Source organism: Mustela nivalis (assembly GCF_964662115.1).
Source record: "Mustela nivalis genome assembly, chromosome: X".
Classification (NCBI taxonomy): Eukaryota; Metazoa; Chordata; class Mammalia; order Carnivora; family Mustelidae; genus Mustela; species Mustela nivalis.
Window position 1 is genome coordinate 25,557,681 of NC_139040.1, and position 12,396 is coordinate 25,570,076.

General features: G+C 39.2%; 1 protein-coding gene across 7 annotated transcripts in view; it reads left to right on the forward strand.

Moving 5' to 3' along the window:
- TENM1 (teneurin transmembrane protein 1) overlaps positions 1–12,396 on the forward strand; it is an 801,322-nt gene that overhangs the window by 645,363 nt on the left and 143,563 nt on the right. For all 7 annotated transcript variants that reach the window (XM_082717245.1, XM_082717244.1, XM_082717248.1 and 4 more), the window contains one exon: positions 9,731–9,850. In XM_082717245.1, coding sequence (XP_082573371.1) covers positions 9,731–9,850 — 120 coding nt within the window. The remainder of the gene's footprint in view (positions 1–9,730; positions 9,851–12,396) is intronic.

Here is a 12,396-nt window from a genome sequence, read left to right on the forward strand (position 1 = left end):
TCTTTAGATCGATGACCATTACAATGTTTACTTGGTTCATTTATCCATGTGATGATGGGCACTGTCCTAGGCTCTGAGCTAAAGCAGTTGAAGGGCCTTCCCCATACAGTCCTGTGAGGAAGAGTGATAATGAAAAAAGGTACATATCAGATAGGTATAAGTACTTTCAATTGATACAAAGAAAGGTTAGGGACAGAGAGTGACCATTTTAGACCAAGTGGTCCAGGAAAGTCTCTCTGGAGAAATGACACTCGAGCAGAGACCTCATGGCATTCATTCTATATCTCAGATGACCTTGGGCCCTTATACAACAGAATGTCACACAAGCCAAGGCCTGGCAGAGACTTTTAGAGACCCACTAATCAAGATTCTGTGACATTATGTGAAAAGGTAAAACAAACTTTTCTTAAGGAATTACTATACACTGGTTACTGTACTAGGTTTTCCTGATAAGGCAATGGGGTGCCTGTCCTCTAGGAGTACACTGAGAAAATTTGAATACTTCGGACAAACTGAATAGCCTCTAGAAAGAGAAATGAGCAACAGCCCTAGACTGTTTAGTCATGAAAAAAAAAAAAAGCAGATCTTCATCAATTAGTGTTGAACCCAAACTGGATTAAATATATAGAAACCACTTGCTGATTTGGAAGTAGGAAGAAGAAGAGGCAAGAAAAGCTTACATTTTAGAATATTTATTAAGGAAATCCAATGTTATTATGGTATTCAAGCATTCATGGAAGCAACACACAGTTGAGTCTACACACAGGTAACCCTCAGAAGGTCTGTAACATTACCATTTGTGATTTTGCTGAGATACAAATTTGAATCCATATGTTTTTTGTTTAACTTTCTCATGCATCTTTTGGTTAAGAACCTCCAAGTCTATTTGCTAATGGCAGGTTTTTGTGTAGTTGTAGTCTAGGAACACGAAAAACATTATACCAGATACGCAACTAGGGGTTGATAAACACACAGTGCAACAATTAGTGAATAACTTGAATACATTAAGGACTGGGGGAAGCTCTTTCTACAGCATCAGCATCTGCAAATCTGTCTCTTGTTCACCTTTCTTTCTGAAGGGAGCCACTGCCCATGATCTGCCCATATTTGCAAATGGAGTCCCAGGTGTGGTTTGGCTCCACCACAGCTCCCTATGATTCTGTCTTACCATATTACTTGTCCTGAGCAACCTCCTTTGCTTATCACTTCTGCAGTTGTTGTCCTAAGTGGGAAGGAAGATTGTTGGTACTTGCTAATAAAGCACTTTGATCTCATTGATATGAAAGGTGTTACGCATGTGAAGATGGGATCTCCCGATTTTTCAGACAACTCTTTTGTCTGATGCTAAAGTTTAAAAAACACATTATAAATATTACAAAGTGCTAAAGGTTCCCAGATTTATAGTGCTGACTAGCTCCTGAAATCAGCAGTCAACACCTACAGGTACCAAAGAGAAAGAACGTGTGACTTTCACTTCCTTGCAAATGTTCCTGGGCAACAAAGAATAAAAAGAAATCAGAGCACAGATCTTCAAAAGGCTGTTCAGTTGATTATCTGTGGTATTTTGAAACTCAAATGCTCTGAGATGCTTAATAGCTGTGATCAGTGATACCAGGAGCTGTCTGTCTATAGCTTATCTCAGTATGGATAGGTATTTTCTAATATTTTATCCATCTTACTGCTCCATTAAGAAATTCAAAAGGCTCAAATCCTTATGACTTACTTCTTAGCCATACTATTTGCTTGCCGTGTCTCTAGCTGGTTCTATCATCTCAATTTGTCCTGAGAGAGGGTAGAGTAAATGCAAGTTTGGGGAGGAGGAATGAATGACAGGGGATGGCTCATCTCCACTACGCACCCTGCACATAGAAAGTACTCAGCAGTTCGTCAGTGTCAACAGGAACTGATGTCCTATGGATAGCAAAAGCACCATCCTTGTGGGTAAGCTCCAACTTTCTTTTCCTTTGTAGCCGCATTTTAAGAAAGATTCGCAGTATAGCTCAGAATCCAGGTCAAAGGGCCTCCATCACTCCACCACTTTCTAGCTGTGTTATCTTGAGCAATTTTTGTATTATTTTTAACCTCTCTGGATCTGTTTCCTTATTTTTTAAAATGGGGCTAATGGATATTAAATGAAATAAGATGATACGGATATTAAATGAAATAAGAAAAATACTCAGCGTAGTACCTGACCCACAATAAGTGCTTCATAAATATTTTATTGACACAAATTTGTCTATATATTTGTATACATTATATATATTTAACACAAAACTGGGGAACATAGAGAATATAACTAGAAAGATATAATTCAAAAGTCATTTTACTGGGTTATTTTACTGTCATGGCAACTTGTGAGGTGGCTGAGGATAGGTCAGGGAAAAGTCACAATGGGCAAGTAGTGAGCCAAAACTCCAACTGGTGTGGGTGGAGCTGGCTCCACATTTTCCTCTGTGGAAGGAAAAATAATCGGAAGAATATTCCCCGGCCAGGCTATAGCCAACTAGGCAGACTTCCCCTATATTTAATGACTAGTCATTATTTGAAGGGCAGCGTCGCAGAGAAGTGACAGGAAAGGTTAATGAGGTTAATAAAACCCCATAGAGCTGATTACAAAGAAACCATTTGAGTAATGTGTAAAACAGGAAAAATAAAAAAACAAACCAAATAAAAACGAACTTAGGACTGTTCAAGAGTTGCAAGGACAAATATTTCAGGATTCAAATTCCGGACAAAAATAATCATGCATCTAAATGAAGCAATCTGGCACTTACGCGGTCCTGAAAATGTGACTGTGTCGTCAGTTTTCTTATTGCTTCAAAACACTTGATCTTTTTCCCATTACTTTGGGGATCTCAGGCATCCAAAGCAAGCCTGCTTTTGACAAGCAATTACCAGGGCAGATGGGAAAATAGCCACCGTCCTCAGGGTGAGTGCCCCCATTTTGTTTTACTTGAAACATCACTAACCATGAGGAAAATAATTCTGCTTAAAAAGCTATCTGCATTTTCAATAGCACCACCTTTCCCAGAGTCCTCGAATGTTGATGGGTAATGCTTCCAGCTGCTTTTAATGTTACCCATTTAGTAGGTATTATTTATTTGGGCTAGTGACCAACTGAGTGGGATTCAATCAGCCTGCTCTATTTAAATAAAAACTAATGAGATTTTATTGCGTTTGCATATGAACATTCACTGCATTCGCATTTTCAGAACATGAAAACAGGTTTATGCTATAACATTAAATGTTTGCATGGTGCTGTACCAGGTTAGATAACATATATCAAAAACCCAGCATGTGTTGTGTGGAAAACCCCCCAAATATCTGAATATTAGAACCCTCAAATGTATTTAAATTATGAAATACCACGTTGTAATTATATGGTGATATATAAAGGAATAATGGGGTTAGTGTTCATAAATTAAGCATTTGAGGAGAACTATCCATTCATTCTTCCCAGTCACAGGGTTACTGTTTAATTCCCCGAAGTAGTCAATTATCAAACAAAACTCTCGTGATGAGAAATTCACAATGCGCAATCCAGAATGCTGGCTTCTAATAAAGGAACTGTAAGGCATCTGCCGTGCAGGAACCTCAAAGTCGTCTCTGAAATCTTTGAAGCGGTGCTGTGAGGGTACATTGCAAGTATCGTACATCTTCATATAAAAATATTTGAGTTGAAGTTCTGCATAGCTTTCTTGAGCAGGTGCCATATACACCAGGCACCGGGAAGGACACAGAAAAATCACAGTCTTTGCCCTGGAGTAGATGATCTAATAGAAAAGGCAGACACATATATAACTCTCACCCAAGACAGGCGAGGACAAGTGTGATAACATGCATCCGAGCACTGTCTAAAGAGAATAATAAGGGTGGAGGAAAAATTGACATTTACTTGAGACAGATAAATCAGGTTAAAACATTGTTTCATTTTATAATCTCTAGATTTGAAAGAGACCCTACAGTTCATCTTGTTGTCCAACCTCCACTTTGTCATGACAGTTTCAGCATGACCCCCAAACTACAATTTGGCAGACTCTTCTCCAGAGGTTTATATGAAGGAGTTACAAGTTCATGCCTCATGGATTTATTTCATAACTGTGCGATGGTGAACCAGTTAATGATTTTGCCTGCCTTTGTGTAGTTTATGTCCTGTACCTTCCTCTTGAGGATTTCCTAGCTCTTCATTGGCTGACCATGTTCTAGTCTTGCTTTCACTAAAACGGTGGTTCTCAAAGTTTGTCGGTCTTTAGACTGGCAGCATCGGCATCACTTGGGAACTTGCTAGGAATGCACATTTCTGGGGCCCCATTCCAGAACTGTGAGTCAGAAACCCGGGGCAGGGCAGCCCAGCCAACTGCTTTTACCGAGCCTTCCAGGTGATTCTAGTGTGTGATCAAGTTTGAGAACCACTGATCTGTACACAAGAAGGATTACCAGGAAGGACTGAGGACGAGGATCACAGTACCCAGATGTGAGGACTTCTCTAAAGAGAAGATCCTTTATTCATTGCATGACATCAGTGGATAAGTTGTTTCAGCCCAAGTGACACCATCTACAGCTGTGGAAATTCACAGTCTAATAAGCCTGCAGAGATGACAGGAGAACCATTGAACCACACCTTATGTGCAGCACGTTTCTGTTCCCTGGAGACTTGAACCAAATAAGGACTCCTGGAGGAATTTACAGAGTAGAATTCCAGCGCTAGTGAGCACAGCGTTCTCGTGGCTTCTCTCAGCCCAGTCCTTTGCAATGCTATCTCTTCACCAGAACTGTCAGCTCTGGAAAGGTTTTCATCTGTTTTTATGGAGAAAGCAACCTAACCTGCCCAACTGCTGCTAGATCCCCTGCTGGCCAGGACCTTGATTTTGAATGTTACCTTTTAAAGGATGCTTATGCTCCTATTAGCAACTAAAGCAAATTGTTATAACTTCCCTACCCTGGGCCTCCTTTTCCTTGCAAAAGATTTTAATCAGAAACACAGTGCAGTAAATTACATCTTCTTTCAGCAATTTAGTTTTCAGTGTTGTTTTTCAGACCAACTCTTGTGCTTGAGGTTAATGTTTTTGCCTGAGGTGTTGCATGAATATTGGATATTTGACACTGAAGACAAAAGACAACAAATAAGAAAAGAGTAGAATGGAACCAAGAGTTTATTGAAGGCTAGGGATAATTTGACTATGCCACAAAAATAGCAAATACAGAATGAATTAGACCTTTCGCATCAGAACAGTCTAACAAGCAGCTTGTTCGTTAAATAAGGTTCTGGTAAAGTATATTCTGACTTGCATTTCCCAGGGTGCCCTGCTCTTCAGACCAAGCTCCAAATACCTACAGGATTCAGCATTTAGTTAAAGGGAGAAGCAATTCCTTTGGGGTTGCTGCTTTAGCATAGCGACAGCAAGTAGACAGCTTGGCAGCAGCCTGTGTTCTCCAGAGAACGGGAAAAGAGACACTTGTTAGGGGTGATCTATCCCCATACGTGTTTCTAAAGTCACATTGGTCAGGTCCATCTGAGTTCAAGTTCTCTTGCTCTAACCCAGAACAGCAGGGAGAGGTTCTTGTTTTTTTAGGTTCAAGGAAGGAAAGCATCCCAACCATGTCTGTGAATCAAAGAAGAATGAGCACCAAGCAAAGAGAGAAATCAGGCAGTACCTGCCTTTGAGGGTACAGTAACAGACACACACAACCAACACCAAAGACAGTCACACAGGGTGCACACCTGCCGTACACATGTGCAGGGCCAGCTTCATGACGGTCCAGACAGTAGCCTTCTTTTAGCTCATTTGAAAGGCTCAAGAGATGGGGTGCCTGGGTGGCTCAGTGGATTATAGCCTCTGCCTTCAGCTTGGGTCATGATCTCAGGGTCCTGGGATGGAGCCCCACATCAGGCTCTCTGCTCACCAGGGAGCCTGCTTCTCCTCCTCCTCTCTCTCTCTCTCTGCCTGCCTCTCTGCCTGCTTGTGATCTCTGTCTGTCCAATAAATAAATAAAATCTTTGGAAAAAAAAAAGAAAGGCTCAGGAGAGTCCCATATATTTAATGGGAAAAAAGTTTCAGAAAAAGACGGGTCCTTGAAGGATTGGGACTCAGAATGAGGGTAGTTTGATATGGCAAAAATTTAAGAATTCAAGATGTTTCCCCAAGATGACCCAAGGACAGGCCAGGTATGAATACTTCCTTTAGATGGTGATTTGAGGAAACCCTCTGGGTGAGGAAACAGGGAAGAACCACAATGGGAATGATGAAAAGCCCAGAAGGTGGGATGTGACACTACCAAAGACAGACCCCCGCCATACCGAGCTCTCTCCTTCAACAAGGACCTAAACTAGGAAAAAGATGAATTATATAGGCTGCCTTGGATATAAGAAGCACAACCCAAACAGACAATGTAAAGTGGGGAGGAGAGACTACATTTCAGTGAGTGTGTGACTCCGGAAAAATAAAGTACCTACCAGGCTACCGTCCACAATTATGAATAATTGAATTTGGAAGCCAGTAGTGCACAGAATGGCAGTTGAGCTAAGCAAAGTGGCACAGAGTGTAATACTTGCAGGAGGATATATGAAGGCTCCCTCAGGGCCATCTAGAGCAGCGGTAGCCTCAGGAAGCAAATGGCCTCAAGAGCTTTCTTTCTGAAATGGAGAGTTTGCCTAGGAAGATGTTTTCCCTAGATTTCTGCATGCAGTGCCAATCAAGATTACTGCAAATTAGAAAACTTTAATACTGTCTTGAAATTTAGACAACTTCCACTGACACAGGATGACTGATGTTGGTCAAATATTACCGTAAGTACCAGTAATCCAGGAATGAAAGGAGCTGAGAGTTATTCTTGTGAAAAATAGATGACACGGAGTGTGTAAATAATGGGAGAAAATGCAGCAAGATACAGGGAATCTTAGAACATTTAAGGCCTCATACATTACAAAGAGAGCTCAATGCTGATAAATGTAGAATAATAAGCTTTATGGGGTTTTATCATATGCCATAAGTTGGCGTGCATCATAAAACATGAGAAATTTAAAAATAGGGTAGTTGAAAGACAAGTCTGCGCATTATTTATGAATGATGAAGAGTGAAATGAATGAGAAGAAGAACAGGTAGACAATGTCTTGAATAATGATGACTTTGATGAGTCGTTATCACACAAATCTGTGTGCTTCATAAAATATGAGGAATATTAAAGAGCAGAAGAGTCAAAAGACAAGTCTACTCAGAATGAGATACAGAATGAAGGAAGAGAGGAATATAAGAGAAATGCACAGAATAATGATGACTTTTATGAGACTTTCACTCACCCGCCTGGATCCTTCATAAATATAAACTGTATAGAAAATAAAAGAGCAGCAAAGAGAAGAGACAGGTCTGCGTCTGTCATAAAATATGAGCAAATAATGCCAACTAGGCTCGACAAAATAAAAACAAAAATAATTGAGCCTAGTATAGCTGTGGGAAGACACAATGTCTAGAGTAATATGAACAAATAAAATGAGTAAGTGTGGAATTGTCTTGCCCAAAGGGATTAAGGGACCGCCTAGGTAGGCTTTATTGTTGCAAAGACCACCTCGTTAACTGGTAGAGCCTGGGTAGGTTTGGAGTTACTCCCCTGCCCCCCAAAAAGCAGTCAGCACTTGAGGCTCAGGAAGCCATGTTTAACTGATTTCCCAGTACCTCTTCTCAGCCCTTTGAGCTTCTTCTATCCCTAAATAGTTTGCAGATTTTCTCAACTCGCTTCTACTCATCTATACCCTGCTTGTCAAATTTTGTTTTACAAAGACCTTCAAAAGGTTACTGTATAAAACCAGAGACATCCTTTCATTTTCATTTCTTGTTACATTGGACTTAGAACCTGGGACCAGATCTGTCAGGATTAGTTCAAAATCCAGAACTCATTGACTTTCAAATAAATGTCTTCTCTATTAGAACAAATGGGATTTCAAAATCTCAAACTTTCAAAATCTCCCCCAAAAGAGTCTGGGAGAATCAGAGGAGGCAAAGCAAGTGCCAGTATGCCATTTGCATACCATTCAGAACCATGATTTATAGAACTCATGAAGTGTACAGCTCATTGGAAAGAAGAAAGCCACTGATCTATGTCAAAACTAGAGGTGTTTGTCTGAGCTCAATCCATCAATAGCAACAGTTATTCTAGCTTACTTTTGGATAGTACTTAATGGCTTGTAGTTAGTTTGGGGGGAAGGCCGTGGGTAAGGTAGGATAAATCCTATATTAGCATAACATATCCAACTCCTCTGATTTTGTGTGACAGAACTTAGTGTGGAGTTTAATGGCTATAACATACAAAACAAACTTTGGCTGGCAACTGTCTTTCTATTTTTCAGAGATTACTTTCCTCTCTCTCAAATGAGCTATGTGGCCATGAGCCTTTAGATAATGTTACCTCAACTTGCTAATTCTGTTTGAAGAAGGTATCTTGCCAGGGTGGAATTATTATGGTTAGTTTGAAAAGTCATGTTTGCCCAAATAACATGGCCATCTTTAATCCAAGATTAAGATTCCCTGGATCTACTGAATCCCACTTGGTAAAAAAATGACACTAACTCCCTAGGAAAAAAAATCACTAACCTTGCTCAACCTTCCTAAACACTACCAGCTCCAGGTATAAAATGCACATTCTCGAGCTCACGACTGCCAACACTAGGATTGGACTCCCCCATCCACGAGTGGTGAAAAAACTACCCCCAAACCACTGCTACCCCTTGTAATTGCAGAACAGTAAAAAAATCTTTGGTTGGAATTTGTTCCTGGGCCCTCTTCTTAACTGCCAAGCTCCTGAAATTTGTTAAAACTTGGTCAGACTAGAGTTGAAAGTATACACATTTTAGAAGAGTTGGAAGTATACACATTTTAGTGGGCTAAGTCTGGGAGACAGCCCAGTTTAGGGACTAGTTTAATAGAATCCCATTTTTTGGCAAGGTTGAAATTTCTTTGTTTAAAGGGAAAATTGCCTGATATTTTATTTCAATTAGGCAGAAGAAACAGAATACTATAGCCAAGGACCATGTCTCTTTTGCAGACTAATCTTAAAATTTATCCAAATAAGTCTGCTTATTTAAAAAAAAATTGTTTTTCCAAAAAGGCAATTTGGCAATATGTATCAAGAGCCTTAAAAATGTTCACACCTGTGTATGTAAATGCATGGAAAATGCACACAACAAAATGATGTTGCTGATTACCTCAGAGGAGAAGACCCAACAACTGGGAGAGGGAGGTGGTGATCAGAGACTTTAGTCACATATGCTATATACTTATGTATTAACTAATGTAATGAGTTATAATTTTAATAAAAGAAAAATATTCTTCCACAACTAGGACTATCTCCCAAGGAATAATAAGATATTTAGTGCTGGAAAAGTTAAGAAACTATGAAATGTTCTAAAATAAGGAATGGATTAAAGTTAAGGAATATTGTTTTAAGGCTATATTGTATAATCACAAAATGATATGGAATTTCTGATTACATTGGACAATGTTAATTATATACTTTTTAAAATATCAGGATGCAGATCTATACTGAGTATAATCCCAATTTTGATGAATAAAAAAGATATATATGTCATCCTCAAAATGTTATTAGTAGTTACTACTGGATTGGTGAAATTATTGTTTTCTCTGTTATACTTGACTATGTTTTCCAAAGTGTCTCCATCTTGGCTTCGGGAATCTAGTTTCAACATGCCTTTATATTTGCCTTTGATCTTGTGTTGCAGGCGTGCTTGTGTGATTCGAGGCCAAGTGGTGGCCATAGATGGAACCCCTCTAGTAGGTGTGAATGTTAGTTTCTTGCACCACAGTGATTATGGGTTTACCATCAGCCGGCAAGATGGAAGGTACGTCAGTATTGCTTCTAATCATTGTGGGGGCCAAATACTGACTTCTAGCTATAAGTCAAATGGCTTAGATGATACAGTGTTTGTAAGCCCATCTTCCTTCTACCTGTATTTCAGAAAGTCACTGGTCATATTTATTTTCTCTATTTCCCAACTAAATCAAACCAAATTTTTCTTCTATTATAACTGTACACTATTACCCAAGTCTTCTTGAAACCCTAGCCATTTGGAAAGTTTCCTAGACTTCATCCAATTCCATATATCAATCTGACTTCAAAATTCAGTGATTATGGACATTGGGGAGGGTATGTGCTTTGGTGAGTGCTGTGAAGTGTGTAAACCTGGTGATTCACAGACCTGTACCCCTGGGGATAAAAATATATGTTTATAAAAAATAAAAAATTAAAAAAAAATTAAAAATTAAAAAAAAAAATCAGTGTGATGATGCAGGTCAGAAAGAGGGAGCCATGGAGCACTTGGGCCATCCTTCAACGGCAGCCTCAAAATATTTTAGAAATGAAGACATCCAAAAGGTTTCTTCCAGAAATACAGAATTCAGCCTCATTAGGATATTTAATGTGTCCTTCCTAGATGGCCTATTTTAACTAGTGGCTGCAACTGATTGACAAGCACAGTCAGCCTAACCAATTCTCTTTGGTGTCTGTATAACTGTAGTGATTTAACCTCAACACCAAAAACCAGGCTACTCTCTAAGGGGTTCTCAGGTTCTCTGAAACCTGGGAAGTAAGACCACTAAGTAAAACCTTTTCATCCCAGTGAAGGATTTGCTCACAAAAACATTTCTGTTTATCATTTAGGTTGACAGTTTGTCTATTTAGGTAGACATTTGTTCAGAATATTTGAGTCAATAGGCTCACGTGTCCAGCTTAAAGGTACCTCTTTATGACTCTCAGGAACATTGTAATGATGGCCTTGGGGTGCCCCAGTCTCCAGATGGCTACTCTTAAAAATGAACTACTCATGACAAGCTGCTATAGGAATCACATAAAGAGATGTTGGCTTGGAAGTTTATCACAGTGTGAAAGACCGTCTTATTTCAAGAACCTACAACCAAACCTTATCAATCCTAACCACTTCAGAATTGTTAATTGTTCAACCTAGGCTATGCTGAATTTATTTTTTTCAACTGCCTGTCAAGAAAAGGATTATAAAAATTAATTAAAGAACCTAATAAGGAAAAGTTTAACATACTTAAGAAAAACTGTTTCTAAGACTTCAGTAAATCATATGAATGATCTGTATGTAAATTATATTGCTAATTATTAACTAGCCATCTATATATTAGAATAAACTCAGCAAAATTACTCTGGGTACAGATAGTCTGAATACACACACACACACACACACATATCCATTGCATATATATGTATATATGCAATAAAAAGTACATTTCCTTTCAAATAGTCCATAATTGGAACTCTCTACTAATTCAAAGGGACCTTTCTCCCAATTAGATTGAATGATAAAATTTTGGTAGTTCCCTCACCAGTGACTGGTACACAGAGAAGTGGCCTCTGCCTTGCCAGCATGTTCAACCATGTACCAGAAATTTTAAAATGGACTATTTCTTTAACTAGAATATGCCCTCAGAGACATTTGACCTCTCTTGGAGAACTCACGGGCCTTTAGGGTTGGTTTTTTTTTAGTATGTGTAGAAAGGTTTCAGTGAATTATTTGATATTTACAAAAGAGCTTAAAAGAAACAAGATCTAAAAAATCTAAAAATTTCTGTTTCCAGTTTACTGACAACATTAAAAAGGAACAATTTTTGTCGTCATTTTTGTGTTTTTTGTTTAAAGTAAAATGCCAAGACCCTCGTCTGCTGAGTTCTCTGTGGAACTAGGTTTATGTAGATGACAGATACAGCCAGAGTCCCCTCTGGCAATAACTCTCCCCTCAGGCTCCACAAAGGGTGTAAGCATTCAAAATCTGTGCCCCAAATGCCAAGCAGACTGTCCCACTGTCATCTCCTGGACATAAAGTGACAGGGTGATGGGAGTTTCCATTTATATATCTCTGCTTTTTGCTCTCTCAGACCAAGTACGTACATTTCAAAAGCAGAGTATAGTAAAGAAACTATACCCGAGAGCAAAAGGATTCTAGAAAGGCTGAGATTAGCATTTAAATACCCAGTAGACAGAGAGTGATAGGTAAAATGCTGTAAGAAGCCCTCTGTCTCCAAATCTCAGTCCAACCTATCTGCCCCCTTGCCTGTAGTTCCCACCAGTGGTATCACTGCTTTAGGTTAAGCTGTTGACTCTAAAAGTCCCAGTTAAATGCAAATATGTTGTGTGGGATGTAGAACTAATTACCCCCATTATCATCCATTTGCTCAAGTTAATTGACAACTTTCCCTAGAGAAGCAAGAAAAGTCTAGGTCATGGGACCAAAGTGATGTATAAAAAGCAGAAGGAAGGTTGTCAGTGGAAGAAGGAGCCCTCTAAAAGGAAAAAGGCATTAAGACATGCAGATTGGGAGAGGCCAAAGTAGCAGAATAGAAGAAAAAGGCAATTCTAAAGGAAAAA